General features: G+C 40.5%; 1 protein-coding gene across 2 annotated transcripts in view; it reads left to right on the top strand.

Annotated features, from left to right (window-relative positions):
- LOC135523449 (ribosomal protein S6 kinase alpha-2) overlaps nt 1-19941 on the top strand; it is a 58190-nt gene that overhangs the window by 17204 nt on the left and 21045 nt on the right. The window contains exons 1-8 of one of the 2 annotated variants that reach the window (XM_064950122.1): nt 1068-1358; nt 7648-7764; nt 8065-8146; nt 9160-9240; nt 10386-10465; nt 13909-14015; nt 15175-15212; nt 15358-15500. In XM_064950122.1, coding sequence (XP_064806194.1) covers nt 1260-1358; nt 7648-7764; nt 8065-8146; nt 9160-9240; nt 10386-10465; nt 13909-14015; nt 15175-15212; nt 15358-15500 — 747 coding nt within the window. In that variant the 5' untranslated portion in view covers nt 1068-1259. Of the gene's footprint in view, nt 1-1067; nt 1359-7647; nt 7765-8064; nt 8147-9159; nt 9241-10385; nt 10466-13908; nt 14016-15174; nt 15213-15357; nt 15501-19941 lie in introns of those variants that run through there. The other variant, XM_064950123.1, reaches the window with a different exon arrangement.

The raw sequence follows: 19941 nt of genomic DNA, 5'->3' as shown, positions 1-19941 counted from the left end.
TTTTTGAAGGCACTATCTAAACATGTAGTAATCATGGTCAAATACTGACCGGGCATGCAGGGCAGGTGCCCATGGAGCCCTGACCTTCAGAAGGATCTGTTGATTGTGTTAGTCACTCTCACTCAGATATCATTAACATGACATAAGTCTTGAAAAATGTGTAGAATTGCAATACATTTTTAACAAAATTGCAAACATTTCTCTCCGCCCCATGGTAAATGTGTAGAATTACACAAAGCTTGCTTTAAAACTGCTACGGAAATATACTCCCCATGGCTAAATGTGTAGAATTGCAGGAAATATACGGTATAACATTTTTCTCTCCACCTTGACAAAGGGGGGCCACTAACAGTGTGTGGGTGGGCAACCAAATCTTGCTTAGGGCCCCCAAAAGGCTAGGTCATGGGGTTAGGTGGTAGGCCTAATGAAGCCTAATGGCTGCCATATCGATATCTAATGCACATTATATAATGAGCTACTCCTCAGAGGTCAATTAGAATTCTCAATGCACATTATCAAGATCCATCTTTATGCAATGGGTTATCCATTTCAATTGACTGATTTACCAACTAAATGTAACCCATGGGGCATACCGGTTATATTACAGGCATCCTAAACGTGTTTTGCCTTTTGTTAACCCAATCATCTTCTTATAACCATTTTACAAACACTACCACACATTCCCATGTGGTCCATGCATCCCTAACATGCCTGATGATAACAGATGAGACCTCAGCATTTCACTGGGCATCATACCAGCATTGCATGCTGCTCTCTGCAGTGTCCACCAACATGAACATGTGGATTAGCTGCTCTCTCTTGATCGAGAAGGGGAGTTTTCTACTAGACTACCAACGGTGAACGTGCTGTTTGATTGGGCGCGAAAAGAAGAATCCGAATGTTGGGGAGGAGGAAGGGAGCCATCGCTCACATTGCATCACTCACTGCACGTGCTGATTCAGCGGGACTCAAGAGATAGCGGCGGGTGCTGAGGACACTCGCCAGAATCACTGCTGCTTGGATGCCACTGTCAAATCAAAGCATTGCGCGGTAGTAAGGAAGGACAGACACTGCGGCGGTGTCAACGGTGACCAAATCGCAAAGGTTTTCCTGGTGGCTGTTTATCTGCGGTATAGGAAGTATGGATTAGAAGTGACTCGGAGGACGCTAAATCCCCTGTGTTGTTTACTGATCTATAGTTATTGAGCAAATATAAACTGCCAGTGCTGATCTGAAATGCAGATCTGAAGCAGGGCGCAATGGACACGAACATGCGGAAATTTACAGTTAGGAGATGGTTTTCCGTCTACCTTCGGAAAAAGTCACGGTCCAAAAGCTCGAACCTCTGCAGATTGGAGGTTAGTATATTGTTGTGTATTGCTATTTTGTGTCACGTGTGTGCGCCATAACGTAGAATCATTGTTTGCTAATGGTGTGATTTAGCCACTGCTGTCACTCAATGATATTGTGGAAGGCTGTAGGCTGTTTTGTGGAACCTTACAGGTGTTGTTTTGCTGTTATACACCTGACATGATATTAGGCTACACTTGCCAGTTCAATTTCAGTATTTTGACAAGCTTTGTAACCTACCATGGCGCAACATTTTCATGCTAAAATAATCATGTTGAATTCTGTATAGCCTGGTATTGCTGTGCCACAACAAGTCTGAATCCGACAGATAGGCCTACAGGTGTTCCCGCCTTTCTTGCACAAACACTTGCACTTGTCTTGTCTTACTAGCAATGACTTTGTTGATAGCTGCTTTATTAAGGAACGTTTTACCTACTATGACTGTGATATGTTGTTGTCTGTACCTAGCTACCTTAAAATGAATTCAATCACGATACCTGAGTATGTTTCCTGTAGGCTATTCTACTATTACAAGCCAAATGATATTTTATGGACTAAGTTGCTTTGCTTGTTGATTAAATTCCCTGCCGCGCTCTGCTGATTTGTAGCTACTTTTTTACATTTTATTAAAAAAATGTTAAGCCTAATATAGGCCTAATGCATTCTGGGTTTGGTGTAGCTAGGCCTATTTGCTTATTAGGGAGAATTTTTTTATTACTTTTATGTGGGCTACTTTTATTGATTCTTGAAGAATATAACTTATTTTGCCTCGTGAGCTTAGTTCAACTGTTAAACCCCATCAGAATCCAAAATATAAACTATCATTTTGATCTCATGGATGGTCAGTCCTTGCATGTATAGCCCCATCTATGAATTTGGAAGCGGTTAAATTTCTCCAGCTCCATCCATACCTTGTTTACCCGCATTGTTATTGTTTTAACAGCAGATTGACCCTTTAAAATAATTAATTATTTATTAGATTTGGAGGAAAATATTGAATCAGGAAACCAAGAGAGCAGTAGACCGATTTCCAATGATCTTCACTTTATTCTGTAGGCCTAGTTTTTTACAATATACAAAGGGGAATTGGAATCCATAGACACACCTATCCAATCCCACCACCACCCTGGAGATTGTAATCTTCACCTTTTGATTCACCATATTGCAAAGCTACCTGGACACGGTGCTGTTCAACGGCCATGGGGCTGAATTTGCAATCAGTCTTCTGTCCATTTGCGTTGATTGCGGTACTGTCCATGGTGCTGAATGGTGACCGATGATTAAAGGCACAACAAGGGATTACCGCATAGTTAGATGACTTCTAAAGTGGTGGAAACACATACACTATATCCTATTAAATTACTATGAGTGGAACTCTGTACCATACTATACAATACCAATACAAATACATGAATGGTAATTTACATGTAAATTCATTTTTGCGATGTTGACATGCAAATACTCAAAACAAGTTCTGTATCCCAATTTAACCGCATTCCTATCCTCTTTTTCTACGTATTGTAGAAACAGTTTCTAACCGCTGTGAACACTTTGTCATTCAATTTTGTCCTTTCTTGCTGAGCTTTCAAGTAACTTGCTGTTAAAATGACCAGTGTTCACATACCTGCCTCAATGAATTTAAAGTTAAGACCTCATAAGAGGGTCAAAGAGTCTCAGTGTGGTTACGCAGACCCGTGAGCAACTGTGGCCCCTCATGATGAGTTTAGTATTTGTGGTCCCCACCTCCATCAAAGTTGCCTATCCCTGGTGTAAACATTGCTTGGGGGTTATAGATATGTCACTGCTTGTGACTGTTTGTGTTACAGAATGCTTCTATGTCTGTGTGCAGTTATCAGTAGCAATGAGATTCACTTTGACGGCTCTTTGTAATCCTTTCTGACTGTGTCATAACAAGATGTGCAGACCGACCAGCCTCTCTGAGATAATATGTTCCCACTGGCCAGAGACGTCATTTCAATGTCTACTTTTGATTTACATTTGGTTGAGTTGTCAACTAATGTGAATTCAACGTGAACCCAAAACATTTCATCATGTCATTGGAATTAGGTTAAACATTGTGTAAAAAAAAAAGACGAAATACCTTAAGTTGATGATTTTTTGCAAATCCAATCAGTTTTCCATCACATATAATTGTTTTGTTGAAATGTTGTGGAAACAACGTTGATTCAACCATCATGTACAAAACCTCAATCCACATTACACACTAGACATTATATTTCAAACTAGGTTCCACCAAACATTTAATCAGTCTGGAAATCATCTGCAATACACTGAGGCATACTAAGCATGATTAACTTAAATATAAATATAAATATATGGACACAATAGCTGATGGATTTAGATATGAGAGTGCTCGTGACATCATGGGGTATGATTGCCTCATGAGTAATCCTGGCTGTATCAGGAATCACACAAGAAATGGATGCTATTTAGCAAATCGCTAAGTGATTTTCATTATATTGTCATTGTTATTAATATATACTTAATTCATATATTTGGCTGAAGACACCCTTGTAGCTAGATGTCATTAAGAAAACATATTGTTTAGGCCTGAGACTAGGGTCTTTACAGATGTGTGGTATTGACCAACTCAATCAGTTAAAGATGGCGCCAATCAATATTGAGGCCAAAGAGGTATTGCAGTTAGCATATCTATTTTAAAGGCCCAGTGCAGTCAAATACGTGACTGTCCTGTGTTTTATATATATTTCCAGACTGAGGTTGGAATAATACTGTGAACTTGGGTAAATGATGACAATGCCCTTTTAGAGCTGTTTGAAAAGACTGCCTGAAATTTCAGCCTGTTTTGGTGGGAAGGTGTTTTGGCCTGCCTGGTGACATCACCAGGTGGTAAATTAGTTAATAGACCAATAAGAAAGCGTTCCAAACCTCTTTTTGCCAATAACAGCTAGTTTTCAGTTATCCCTCCCGACTCAGACCCCTCCCAGACAGTCCTAGCAAAATTCTTACTTGAGAAATTGCTCTTTGCTAAGAAGCTACAGTATTTTTTTTTTATTTTTTTTTACCATTTTAATTGAAAACAACCACAGTAAGGTACTTCATTCTTACCCAGAAATGATTTGATATTGAGATTAGAGGTCGACCGATTATGATTTTTCAAAACCGATACCGATTTATTGGAGGACAACAAAAAAAGTCGATGTCGATTAATCGGATGATTTTTTTTTTTATATATATTTTTTTACATTTTATTTGTAATAATGACAATTACAACAATAGTGAATGAACACTTATTTTAACTTAATATAATACATCAATAAAAATCAATTTAGCCTCAAATAAATAATGAAACATGTTCAATTTGGTTTAAATAATCCAAAAACAAAATTTTGGAGAAGAGAGTAAAAGTGCAATATGTGCCATATAAGAAAGCTAACGTTTCAGTTCCTTGCTCAGAACATGAGAACATATGAAGGCTGGTGGTTCCTTTTAATATGAAACTTCAATATTCCAATGTAAGAGGTTTTAGGTTGTAGTTAATATAGTATTTATAGGACTATTTCTCTCTATACCATTTGTATTTCATATACCTTTGACTATTGGATGTTCTTATAGGCACTATAGTATTGCCAGTGTAACATTATAGCTTCCGTCCCTCTCCTCGCCCCTACCTGGACTCGAACCAGGAACACATCGACAACAGCCACCCTCAAAGCTTTTGTTACCCATCGCTCCACAAAAGCTGCGGCCCTTGCTGAGCAAGGGGAACAACTACTCCAAGTCTCAGAGCGAGTGACGTAACCGATTGAAATGCTATTAGCTCGCACCCCGCTAACTAGCTAGCCATTTCACATCGGTTACATCAGCCTAATCTCGGGAGTTGATAGGCTTGAAGTCATAAACAGTGCAATGCTTGAAGCACAGGGAAGAGCTGCTGGCAAAACACACAAAAGTGCTGTTTGAATGAATGCTTACAAGCCTGCTGCTGCCTACCACTGCTCAGTCAGACTGCTCTATCAAATATCAAATCATAGACTTAATTATAACATAACACACAGAAATATGAGCCTTTGGTCATTAATATGGTAGAATCCGGAAACTATCATTTCGAAAACAAAACATTTATTATTTCAGTGAAATACGGAACCAAATCGGTGTCCAGAAATACAGATTTCCGATTGTTATGAAAACTTGAAATCGGCCCTAATTAATAGGCCATTCCGATTAATCGGTCGACCTCTAATTGAGATTAAAAAAAACGTCTACATTTGACCTTTAAGTACCCAGGCACATGAAATGAAGGATGATTCTGGAGGTCAGAGTTTTCTTAAGGAGGAAGAATCTGGCACTAAGTCAGGTCGAGACTCATAGGACTGTTTGACTGTTTTATTCTATTATACTGAGATTATTAATGGGAGAGATGAACTGCTGCGGTAACATTTAACTTTATTCCTACTTTGACACAGTGTAGGGCAGGCTACTTCTAAGTAGGAGGATCAGACTTTACAAAGAGCATGAATGGGATGGAATGCATGGTGATTGTCTGCCATAGTAAACTGTTATAGCTGCTATCAGAGTTCACATTAGAACTACCAAGATACTATTGAGCGGAAGCACTTACCAGATGTTTTTATCCATGTGGACCATGTAGGAATCATACCCACAATTATTGTATTGCAAGCACCATGATCCAACTAACTGAGCCATTTTGCCAAGTTTACCTTTTCAGTCAAAGAGATTATTTAGAAATACGCACCATCATAAGCTGTTGACCCAGATAACAAACCGTGGTATTCAGGATACACTACGCAACATGTCACGCTGTTGTCCATGTTTATTGGCAAAGAGTAGTAATTGGACAAGGGTTGTTTATACTTTTGATTCAATAAGATTATCATCACTAGAGTTTATTTTCAAAAAGACTGATTTAACAACCGACTGATTGGATACTGTAAAAACCTGCTAGTACTACCAGGTAGACTCCCCTCACAGGTAGATGTTTCATTCTATTCCGTTCCAGTATTTTAGAATAGTGTGAAATACTGCTATGTGGAACTAGGCCAAATCCTTACTGGCTTTCTTTCTGATTGGTAGGACTATTGTTGCTTTTTCTTCCTCGTAACGTTTGTTTGATCTTTAGGATAATAATAGCCATTCTCTGTAATCTACAATTGTATAGTTTGCTACCAATTATTCTAAATCAATCACAGGTGTTTTAACTAGTATGAATTGATAGTGTACTGGTTAATGTGGGATATCACTGCTTGCACAAGGCATCATGACTAATTGCAACCTGCGTTCTTTTCTTCCAGTTTGAACAACAGAGTGTTGAGGTGTTGGAGGTTTGGATAGGATGAAAAGCCCACTGTCCCTATGGAAGTGACACGTTGAATAGCTACAGATGGACTGGGAGCATTTGTAATCCCATTGTTTCATTTATTAGATTTTATTTTCTAGAGCCCCCACAGAGGTCATCCTTAACCCATTGATTCTTGAAAATCCACAGGATACATGATTTTCTTCCTATTCAATGCTCTGTTCAACATGGTATAGAGGAGGAGAAGCTATAGATTAACATACATCAGAAGAGATAAATCTGCATGTGTGGATTTGAAAAGCATCCTTTTTATTCCATCCCAACAACGTATTGTATACAAAGGGTTATGTGACTGTTTGTTGTATTTGTTTTGCTGTGAGTGAGAAGTCAGTTTTACCAGGCTCTCAGCTGTGTCAGCGTGACAGATTCTGCATCAATCAGCGTTGGTCAGGGCAGGACTCTCACATGCTGTGGTCGGCACATTTCAGAGGCACGCCATGAAGACAGCATTAATAGCCCGAGCCACACAGCCCCACTCACGCAAAACGTGCTCACACTAATCTCCCCTGACACGAGGCGAACAGGATGGACTACTGGCTGGTTCTTATTATACCTCAGTGGTTCTGTGGACAAGGTCACCCTCTGATTGGTAGCCTACAACACCTGTTTCAAACCCTCCTATTGTTACCAGTTATGTTATGTGTGGACATTGAGGATACTAAGGGCAGAGAGTGTGGTAACACTGTTCTATCCTCATAGTCATGCCTAGTTTCTTCTGGTTATTCTGGTCTACTCATGATGCTGGCTGTGCCATCTCAATTTGTCGTTAAAGTTGACTAGTCTCTGTTGGCTCTGATTTAAATGGGACTTCCCGAGGTTGGACATTGTCTAAATCCCTCTCTCTGGCTCTCCCGGTGTCTCTGGAACAACATGGGTGTTCTCTCTATTCCTGTCATCACTTGCTTGGTTTGATATGTGGGCCATTTGTTTCCCTGCAGGATGATGGCATCCTGAAAGAGATTGACATCAGCCAGCACACCAAAGAGGGATTTGAAAAGGCAGACCCCTCCCAGTTTGAGCTGCTGAAAGTGCTAGGCCAAGGCTCCTATGGAAAGGTAAGCATATACCTTCATTAAGGTGTTTGGATCTAAAGTATGTTATACCTACTCTGTGTTGTATGTGTACTGTACATTTGTGACCCTTTCCCCTAGTGTTCAATCTGACATTGCTGTTACTTTTGCAATCAGATGTTCAGATATTTTTGGGTGTGTGTATTAGTATTGTATTTGAGAGACATTCTACTGCCCTATTGAAGCTAGTAACATAAGCATTTCACTGCACCTGCTATAACACCTGCAAATCTGTGTATACGACCAATAAACTTAGATTTGATTTGATATTAATCTCATCCGCAGGTGTTCCTGGTGAGAAAAATCAGAGGCTCTGACAGAGGACAGCTTTATGCCATGAAAGTGTTAAGGAAAGCAACACTAAAAGGTACTTATTATGATACTTTCGAAGAGTTGTATGTTTTTCATCAGCCCAAGATCGATTATTACATTAAACATACATCATCTGGGTATGATTGATTATTGCAGTAAACAGACATGATCAGGGTATGATTGACTATTATAGTAAAATGATCAGGGGCAGGAAGATTCTAGCGGTTAAGAGCGTTGCGCTAGTAACAAAGGTTGCTGGTTCGAATCCCTGAGCCAACTAGGTGAAAAATCTGTCAATGTGCCATTGAGCAAGGCATTTAACCTTAATTGCTCCTGTAAGTCGCTTTGGATAAGAGCATGACCAAAATGATTGATTATTACAGTAAACAGACATGATCGAAGTCCCGATCCAGACAAACTGTTTTTTCTACATAAATAAGAAAAATATATATTATGTTTCCAATACTCAACAAATCTCAGTCAAAAACATTACTTTTTTAAATCAGCTCTAAAAAATGAAATGTAGCCTTTTGTCCCTGTCTCAGGAAATGGAGATGGTGTCCTCCTTGCTTACATAATACAGGCACAGCTGCAGGAGTGTCCTCACTGCAAGGCAGAGAGCCATTGCAAGAGGAAACTGGCATAATATTCTGCATTGCAGTACAGGTGATTGAAGGGAGGCTTCCAGTGTTACGATTTGAACACAAAATAATTCATAAGGAAGTAGCTGACTTCCATTTCACAGGTGATCTAGGAAGAAGGCTTAGGTAATGCAGATAGATTAGCAGAAAGCAGCTGTCTATATTATACTACGATGTTCCCACTGCAGGACCAGATCAGTGGCTGACTAGTGAGGGAAATGCCTTACTCATGCATGGTTGGGAGGTCTCATAGTTTCAACAGCTTTGACAGTATAGAAATTCGAACCTGAGGTATTTTATACAGTATCATCGGATACCGGCCCAACTGTAAGGGTTTCAATAAGTATAGCTTTCGTCAACATCTATTCAGTTCTACAAGTATCTTAACTCATTAAAACTACTTTGATATGCTTTGTCTGTTTTTCAGTCCGGGATCGGGTGAGGTCCAAAATGGAGAGAGATATTCTGGCTGAAGTCAATCACCCGTTCATAGTCAAACTCCATTACGGTGAGCTCATCGACGCAACCATGTTCTGACTGGCTCACATACATAGAACAGACACTGACAGGTCTAAACTGAAAACCCTGTTTTTAAAATGGGTAAATAATTATGTAACCAGATTGTCTTTATTTAGGTGATGTTAGAATGGGTCTGCCATCAGACATCAGGCAGAAACACATTTTGATATTAAATGTAGTTGGATCTTGCATTGAATAACTCTCCAAACGTTTTATAAAGCTTGGCACGTCTCTCTAAACATTTCAGTGACGCCTGGAGCCCTTCAGACAGCGAAAGCCGTCACTCATCTCAAAGCACCTCACCTCCTTGTTTATCAGCATGCTCTGAGTAATTCCACAGCAGCCCCTGGTAAACAGAGAGTATTGCTCTGAGTATTGCCACAGCAGCCCCTGGTAAACAGAGAGTATTGCCACAGCAGCCCCTGGTAAACAGAGAGTATTGCTCTGAGTATCGCCACAGCAGCCCCTGGTAAACAGAGAGTATTGCTCTGAGTATTGCCACAGCAGCCCCTGGTAAACAGAGAGTATTGCTCTGAGTATTGCCACAGCAGCCCCTGGTAAACAGAGAGTATTGCTCTGAGTATTGCCACAGCAGCCCCTGATAAACAGAGAGTATTGCTCTGAGTATCGCCACAGCAGCCCCTGGTAAACAGAGAGTATTGCTCTGAGTATTGCCACAGCAGCCCCTGATAAACAGAGAGTATTGCTCTGAGTATTGCCACAGCAGCCCCTGGTAAACAGAGAGTATTGCCACAGCAGTCCCTGGTAAACAGAGAGTATTGCTCTGAGTATTGCCACAGCAGCCCCTGGTAAACAGAGAGTATTGCCACAGCAGCCCCTGGTAAACAGAGAGTATTGCTCTGAGTATTGCCACAGCGGCCCCTGGCAAACAGGTGCACTCAACAAGCCAAATAAAAGCAATACTAGAGGAGGAGACCATGTCTGTTTTTCTATTTACATGTTTATCTCAAAATTAGACCAGGAAAGAAAGATTTCCCTTGCCACGCATGCCTTGAAGCAGTACAACCTCTCACAAAAGTCTGATTCACATTTAGAGTGTTTTCCTTTTATTCCATGTCATGTAGCGAAGGATAATATGTGTTGAGTGACCATTGTGATGTTGTTTTGGCCCAGCCTTTCAGACGGAAGGGAAGTTGTATCTGATTCTAGACTTCCTCCGAGGGGGAGACCTCTTCACACGGCTTTCCAAAGAGGTCAGTCAGTCATGTTAGTCACTGTGAGGGCTTACTGCTCCCTAATTCAATGTTTTATTAATACATTCAATCACCACATGATGTATTGTGTCCAATCAAAAACACCCTTTGACCAATGGGTAAAAAAAATAATGTCTCTATCATAATCCGTTCAAAAGTTATTAGAGTTGTTACCCTTGTAGGATGGCCAATATTAGGATGACTAAATGAATGGAGGCCACATTATAGTCACAGCTTGGCTGGATGCTGTGCGAGAATTAAGGCTAACTGACAAGCTCACAGTTGAACTCGTCATCTTTCTTCTCAAATTCGGAGGGCATAAAACAATATAGAGGTAGGATAGATATCGATTTTGAGACATGACATGGTATTTTCATATTTTAGTATACAGTTTTCATATTAATGCAAAATTCCTGTTCTTTTTAGGAGAGTTCTGACAAAAACAAGAGTATCTCTGTGAAATGTCAACTGAACACTGAGCATACCGCAATCATTTTATTTTCAAAGCCTTTTACATTTAATTAAGCTTGTGTCATGGTAATTTAGACTTTTTGCTTCCCGCGGAAACAACTTTGCAGACGGCCACCACAGCAAATCCTAAAAGGTTGCTTCAAGAAAGCAGCAGCGCTCTGATTATAATATAATTGATTATAATTACTGCATCATTAATCAAATTTCACGCAATCAGTTCACACAATCAATCTCCAATTGACTTGGGCACATTTAGAATGCTAAGTCTCTTGGTACACATGTCCCTGTGATTGAATAGGTACAGTACAGTATATTTCGAGTTGTAGCTTCATCAAATAATTTTTCCCAGTGATCAATAGCCTGGTCAATGTGTGTGTTTAATAATGAATGGGCTGGTGATTTTTTTAGCTTTATTTAACTAGGCAATTCAGTTAAGAACAAATTCTTATTTACAATGACAGCCAACAGTAGGTTACCTACCTTGTTCAGCGGAACAGTAGGTTACCTACCTTGTTCAGGGGAACAGTAGGTTACCTACCTTGTTCAGGGGCAGAACAACACATTTTTACATTGTCAGCTCGGTGATTCAATCCAGCAACCTTTCGTTAACTGGCCCAAAGCTCTAACCACTAGGCTACCTGCCGCCTCTATGATTGGGTCCAAACACACTCTGAATGATATTGGTTTTGCCTTAATTGGCTTTGCTTTAATCTTGCTATTCAGCACCTCTGAATGTCCATGTACTGTTTACAGAGTGAGCTGAAAGAAGAACTTCAGTAATAAACAGTGTAGTGTTTTCAAGTGAACAACCCAGGTTTATTATTATTATGTTTGACCAGTCCTTTAAATCAAATCAAATCAAATTTTATTTGTCACATACACATGGTTAGCAGATGTTAATGCGAGTGTAGCGAAATGCTTGTGCTTCTAGTTCCGACAATGCAGTAATAACCAACAAGTAATCTAACTAACAATTCCAAAACTACTGTCTTATAAACAGTGTAAGGGGATAAAGAATATGTACATAAAGATGTATGAATGAGTGATGGTACAGAGCAGCATAGGCAAGATACAGTAGATGGTATCGAGTACAGTATATACATATGAGATGAGTATGTAAACAAAGTGGCATAGTTAAAGTGGCTAGTGATACATGTATTACATAAGGATGCAGTAGATGATAGAGTACAGTATATACGTATACATATGAGATGAATGATGTAGGGTATGTAAACATTATATTAGGTAGCATTGTTTAAAGTGGCTACTGATATATTTTACATAATTTCCCATCAATTCCCATTATTGAAGTGGCTGGAGTTGAGTCAGTGTGTTGGCAGCAGCCACTCAATGTTAGTGGTTGCTGTTTAACAGTCTGATGGCCTTGAGATAGAAGCTGTTTTTCAGTCTCTCAGTCCCAGCTTTGATGCACCTGTACTGACCTCGCCTTCTGGATGATAGCGGGGTGAACAGGCAGTGGCTCGGGTAATCTTGACATTTCTCATGCTCTTTCACTCAACTTAATTGCCTGTTTGCACCAGTGGGCCACACCTCATCGCAGAAACAACCTCTGTCCCTATCAGTCAGATTACAATATCTCCTCTGTTCTGTTGATTCATTACTCCTGAATCCATCCACTAACCCAGGGATAGTCAAACCATGGCCCGCGAGCCAATTCAAACTGGCCTGCGGCGAGTGTGAGTATTTTTTTTATATATATAGAAAAATATATATATATATATATATATATTTGGGGGGGTTCAAAACACTCTGAAATCCCAATGTGGCCCACAAGTAAAAATAATTGCCCACCCCTACACTAGCCCATATAATAATACCGCTATTATGGATACATTATAGATAACAATGCCTGTGATGGACTGGAGGAAAAATAAGCATAAAAAAAATAAATCTTTATTTTGTTTCCTTGCTTATCTTACTATCGATTCAGTGACTCATATTTCCAAACCTCTCCTAGAGTACCCCCAGCCATTCTACTTATTTGTTCATTTCCAACTGGCACACCTGATCCACCTGGTCAACTGATTTATCAACCCCCTGATTGGTTGAATCGGGTGTGCAAGTAGGCCTACTGGAACAGATCATATATAATGAACTGTTGGGGTACTTGAGGGGAGTTTTACCAAATGATTAAGGGGATGGAGATTATTATTGCAGAACAAAAACAACCTGCCTCCCGGATAATAGACCACCAACTTTGTAAACGCATTCATCCATTCACCCATGCTTCCTAAAACGACTGCCTCTGCTGTGTCATCGTGACTACTACCAATTCTGTAAATGATAACAACTGGAATAAAGTTGAACTTAATCTGTAAACAATTTGTCTCTTTGGATTTAAATGTGCTCTACTGGGCAGAGAGACATGTGGGAATTGAGATGTGAATGAATTACTGCTGGTCTTGGAATCAGTCATCTGGAGCAGCTAGCAGATGCACGGGTGCTGGCGGGATCTTGTTACTTTAACGGCAATTCAATTTTCTCCTTGGCACCGCAGGGTTTATTCCCCAAACAAATTCTATTTGGGAGCTAAATCAATCTTACTGTGGCTAAAATTAGCTCTGTAGTAAACAAGGAGAGAAGTCAACAATCCCATGCTCTGACTGAGGAAACTTTGGCAAATTTTCTATGACATCCTAAATGCAAATATTTGGGGTGAGGTTCCAAGCAGCTGGCTTTGTGATCAAGTTAATGAGTTTCAATATGAGTTCATTCTGTGGCTAGTGCTCTTGTTTTGCTCAGGCTACCTGACATTGGAATAATGGAAAACACTCTGTTAAATTTGATCTGTTTAAAACACATCAATCTAAAACACTTCAATGTAGGCTACTCTTAGGCTTTAAAATGATTATATTTCATGTTCACAATCATATATCACGTGTGTACTGTTTGCATATTGTCAATGACTTATGGACGGTCACTGGTAGTCTTTCTTCTTTGTCCATTTGCAGGTGATGTTTACTGAAGAGGATGTGAAGTTCTATCTGGCTGAGCTGGCCTTGGCCTTAGATCACCTTCACAGTCTGGGCATCATCTACAGAGACCTCAAACCAGAGAAGTAAAACACTTGTACACCCACTGACTGTACAGTGCCATAGACTACTTCTCTGTTCAAAGACCACCTTTGTGGTCCTGTCTGGCGCAGTTGGTAGAGCGTGGTGCTTGCAAGGGTTGTGGATTCGATTCCTGCTGTGTTGAGCCATACCTAAAGTGTATGCACACATGACTGTAAGTTGCTTTGGATAAAGGTATCTGCTAAATGGCATATATTGTACAGTTTTTATGCATGTGAATGCATGTATGCATGTTTCTTCATCTCAGAGATTTATGAATATTCTGATTGGGAATGACCAAGCACATAACTGCATTGGATTACTGGAGCGCCGTCTGATTTGATATCATATAATACTGATCGAGGAGCTCCAACAAGGTTGCTGCTCTGTGTTGCTGTCTTCTCCGTGCCTATCAAAACATCTACATGTCTCTGGTGCAATCAAGGCAGCATCTGTCTGTCTTTTCTGTGAGCACATCCTTCTGTTTATTCTGAAAGTGCTAACAGGGCTTGTACAGTTGATGGAAACGTTTGACGACCTCCAAATGCATCAGTCAAGGAAACATTTAAGCCCCTTAGATGTGAAAAGTGTCCACTTTTCCATCAACCTCTATTTTTCATGTTAACAATGTGGAATGCAGGACTAGTAAATTGGCTCTCAGGGGGATTTGATGAGAGGAAATAAATTAAGAGCTCTAAGCCTGCTCCTTGATTTCCCTCTCCAATGGGAATAATTCATGCGTGAAGGTGTCGCGTCATCACAGGTTTCATTTTATTTACAAAAATATATTTCATTAGTACATACTCTTATCCAGAGCGAGTTACAGTAGCGAGTGCATAGATTTTTCCCGATACTGGTCCTCCCTGGGAATTGAACCAACAACCTTGGCATTGCAAGCACCATGCTCTACCAACTGAGCCACAGTGGATTTGCAGTGGGCTCCATTTTTTGAAGGGCAAGCTATTCCCAGCTTTACTGTTGATGATTAATGACAGCAACCCAAGGGCACAGTGTGCTGTGCACAAATCCATTTGTTCTAACAAACAAACACTCAATAAATGTGTGGGTGACATGTACTGTGCAGAGACGTGTAAAGATTTTATATACAGTGTTTCTATTATACAGATACACTGTATATTGATGTGACATTCCTTCCCTCTACAGTATCCTTCTTGACGAGGAGGGCCACATCAAGATTACAGGTGACTAAAAACTGTTTTGAAAAGAGATTAGCAGCATTAGTAGTCCCTTGGAATAGCAGTTGTCTCTCCTCTACATTGAATACATTAAGCCCATTGCTGGTGGCCGTTTTCCGCCGTCTTTAACATCAGTCCCTTTGTGTTTTAGATTTCGGGCTGAGTAAAGAGGCAACAGATCATGACAAGCGAGCGTACTCCTTCTGCGGGACGATAGAGTACATGGCCCCTGAGGTGGTCAACAGAAGAGGACATACACAGAGTGCTGACTGGTGGTCATTTGGTGTCTTAATGGTATGGACCCCCCTCCCGTTCTTTTGATAATGCATTACACACATACTATAGCTATTGGTTGGCTGCAATGTTGCTGCAACGCAATCTCCAGGGCAGAGTTTCATATAGTAAAATTATACTTGCATCCAGTATGTGGACGTAGCACTACGCATACAGCCTGCACGACCAGATGTGGTATCTTAATTTGATCACTTTGTTGTTGCAGAAAATTCTCCTTCACAGCAGGAACTGCAAATTTGTAGTGTTTTCCAGGTTCAAAAAAAGGCTTCTAAAGTTTGTAATTTCCACTTTAACATTGTAGACTTGATTTGCCCTAACGAAAAATGTATCAACCCTATAAAAATATACATTAATTATAATCGACCTCAAAACCTTAAATAAATAACTGTTCCTTTTCATTTTGTTTTAGCACTTTGCATTTTCACTTTTTGTATTTTTTTGAGCATAGATTAAATTAATGATATTATTTTTGCATCTTGGCTTCCTTGGGGTATTCCTGCTCGTGGTTTTGAGTATGAGTACTCTTTGAACTCTTTACAGATATGTTCTCTCCCACACACTGGCCGCCTTTCGTTGTAGCCTGTGCGCAAGCCCTCATACTTGCTTTCTACTTCCCATTAATTATAATCCACATAATAATTCACATATCCTGTTGCTGCAGGATTGTATTCCTGCAGTGGGAAACTGGTAAAATTAAGATAGTACATCTGTATACTCCAAATGTGGATCTTAATGCATCACACAAAATATGCATAATAATGACTATGCATACGGGTATGGTAGTAGTCCACTACTAATACGTCATACATTCATCTCTTCAGTCCTCTTAAATTACAAGAAGAATGCGGATTGAATAGAGCCAGACATGGTATAATCAGGTTGCTGCTCACTAATCCACACATTACTCAACTTCCTGGAGCTGCAGTCAAATGACCAAATCGCCCTCTAGTGGTCCCATGGGTGGAATGTTTATCATCCTTTTCATTATTCCATAATAAATAAACAGGATTCTTTTTTAACCTCTTGAAACTCCCCATCCCGGATCCGGGATTGTGACTAAGCCTCAGGCTCATTAGCATAACGCAACGTTAACGATTTCTGAAAATCGCAAATAAAATTAAAATAATGCGTTTGCTCTCAAGCTTAGCCTTTTCTTAACAACACTGTCATCTCAGATTTTCAAAATATGCTTTTGAACCATAGAAATTGACTAATTTGTGTAAGAGTATGCAAAGCTAGCATAGCATTTTGTGTAGCATGTAGCACGCAACATTTTCACAAAAGCCAGATAACCAAATAAATAAAATCATTTACCTTTGAAGAGCTTCTGATGTTTTCAATGAGGAGACTCCCAGCCACATACCAAATGCGCAGTGTTTCCTGAGAGCGTCTGTGTGTAGGAGAAATCGTTCCGTTTCTACATTGCGCCTGGCTACCGAAAATCGAACCGAAAATGCAGTCACCTACAACGTGAAACTTTTTCCGGATTAACTACATAATATCGACCGAAACATGGCAAACGTTGTTTGGAATCAATCCTCAAGGTGTTTTTTCACATATCTCTTCATTGACATGCAGTTCGTGGAAGCTTGCTTCTCTCTCTGTGCCCCATGGAAAAATACTGGCAGGTGACTTTTGCGCACCAATTTCGGCGCAGGACACCGGGCGGACACGTGGTAAATGTGGTCTCTTATGGTCAATCTTCCAACGATCTGCCTACAAATACGTCACAATGCTGCAGACACCTTGGGGAAACGACAGAAAGGGCAGACTCATTCCTCTTGCGTTCACAGCCATATAAGGAGATCATGAAAGACAGAGCCTCAAAAATCCTTGTCATTTCCTGGATGCCAAGTCATCTTGGTTTTGCCTGAAGCTCACGTTAAAGGGCACGCACAGAGAAGATATTTGTATTTCTGGACACGTCAGAGTGTTTTCTTTCGAACAGTAGCAATTATATGCATAGTCGAGCATCTTTTTGTGACAAAATATCTTGTTTAAAACGGGAACGTTTTTCTTCCAAAAATGAAATAGCGCCACCATAAGTGTAAGAGGTTAAACAGTCAAATCCAGTGTTTTTATATCAAATTGTTTTTTAAATATATTTCAGTCTTCTGTGATGTGTAATACTAGGATGCAAAATCAAACATGAATACATTTCAACTCTCTCAAATCTTTTATTTTTTATTTATTTCACCTTTATTTAACCAGGTAGACCAGTTGAGAACAAGTTTTCATTTACAACTGCGACCTGGCCAAGATAAAGCAAAGCAGTGTGGCAAAAACAACAACACAGAGTTACACATGGGATAAACAAACATACAGTCCATAACACACTAGAAAAATATATATACAGTGTGTGCAAATATAGTAAGATTAAGGAGGTAAGGCAATAAATAGACCATAGTGGTGAAATAATTACAATTTAGCATTAACACTGGAGTGATAGATGTGCAGATGATGATGTACAAGTAGAGATACTGGGGTGCAAATAAGCAAAAAATAAATAACAATAAGGGGATGAGGTAGTTGAGTGGGTTACTTATAGATGTGCTGTGTGCAGCTGCAGTGATTGGTAAGCTGCTCTGACAACTGATGCTTAAAGTTAGTGATGGAGATATAAGTCTCCAGCTTCAGTGATTTTTGCAATTCGTTCCAGTCATTGGCAGCAGAGAACTGGAAGGGAAGGCGGCCAAAGGAGGAGGTGGCTTTGGGGGTGACCAGTGAAATATACCTGCTGGAGCATGTACTACGAGTGGGTGTTGCTATGGTGACCAGTGAGCTGAGATAAGGTGGGACTTTACCTAGCAAAGACTTATAGATGAGCTGGAGCCAGTGGGATTGGAGATGAATATGTAGCGAGGGCCAGCCAACGAGAGCATACAGGTTGCAGTGGTGGGTTTGGTGACAAAACGGATGGCACTGTGATAGACTACATCCAATTGGCTGAGTAGAGTGTTGGAGGCTATTTTGTGAATGACATCGCAGAAGTCAAGGATCGGTAGGATGGTCAGTTTTACGAGGGTATGTTTAGCAGCATGAGTGAAGGCGGCTTTGTTGTGGAATAGGAAGCCGATTCTAGATTTAATTTTGGATTGGAGATGCTTAATGAGTCTGGAAGGAGAGTTTACAGTCTAACCAGACACCTAGGTATTTGTAGTTGTCCACATATTCTAAGTCAGAACCGCCCAGAGTAGTGATGCTAGTCGGGCGGGCGGGTGCGGGCAGCGATCGGTTGAAGAGCATGCATTTAGTTTTACTAGCATTTAAGAGCAGTTGGAGGCCACGGAGGGCGTGTTATACGGCATTGAAGATCATCTGGAGATTTATTAACAGTGTTCAAAGAATGGCTAGAAGTATACAGAATGATGTTGTCTGCGTAGAGGTGGATCAGAGAATCACCAGCAGCAAGAGTTACATCATTGATATATACAGAGAAAAGAGTCAGCCCGAGAATTGAACCCTGTGGCACCCCCATAGAGATTACCAGAGGTCCGGACAACAGGCCCTCCGATTTGACACACAACTCTATCTGAGAAGTAGTTGGTGAAGCAGGCGAGGCAGTAATTTGAGAAACCAAGGCTGTTGAGTCTGCCGATAAGAATGCGGTGATTTACAGAGTTTAAAGCCTTATCCAGATCGATGAATACACGTGCACAGTATTGTCTCTTATCGATGGAGCTTATGATATCGATTAGGACCTTGAGCGTGGCTGAGTTGCACCTATGTCCAGCTCAGAAACCAGATTGCATAGCAGAGAAGGTACGGTGGGATTCGAAATGGTCGGTGATTTGTTTGTTAACTTGGCTTTCAAAGACTTTAGAATGGCAGGGCAGGATAGATATATGTCTTTAACAGTTTGAGTCTAGAGTGTCTTCACCTCTGTAGAGGGGGATGACCGCGGCAGCTTTCCGATCTATAGGGATCTCAGACGATATGAAAGAGAGGTTGAACAGGCTAGTAATAAGGGTTGCAACAATTGCGGCACATAATTGTAGAAAGAGAGGTTCCAGATTGTCTATCTCAGCTGATTTGTAGGGGGTCCAGATTTTACAGCTCTTTCAGAACATCAGCTATCTGGATTTGGGTGAAGGAGAAGCGGGTGGGGGGCTTGGGTACGTTGCTGCGGGAGGTGCAGAGCTGTTGGCCGGGGTAGGGGTAGCCAGGTGGAAAGCATGACCAGTCATAGAAAAATGCTTATTGAAATTCTTGATTATCGTGGTGACAGTGTTTCCTAGCCTAAGTGCAGTGGGCAGCAGGGAGGAGGTGCTCTTATTCTCCATGGATTTTAGTGTCCCAGAAATTTTGGGAGTTTGTGCTACAGGATGCACATTTCTGTTTGAAAAAGCTTGCCTTTGCTTTCCTTACTGACTGACTGTGTATATTGGTTCCTAACTTCCCTGAAAAGCATATCTCAGGGGCTATTTGATGCTAATGCAGT

Source organism: Oncorhynchus masou, chromosome 31 (genome assembly GCF_036934945.1).
Source record: "Oncorhynchus masou masou isolate Uvic2021 chromosome 31, UVic_Omas_1.1, whole genome shotgun sequence".
Taxonomy (NCBI): domain Eukaryota; kingdom Metazoa; phylum Chordata; class Actinopteri; order Salmoniformes; family Salmonidae; genus Oncorhynchus; species Oncorhynchus masou.
This window is presented reverse-complemented; position numbering and strand designations above follow the sequence as displayed.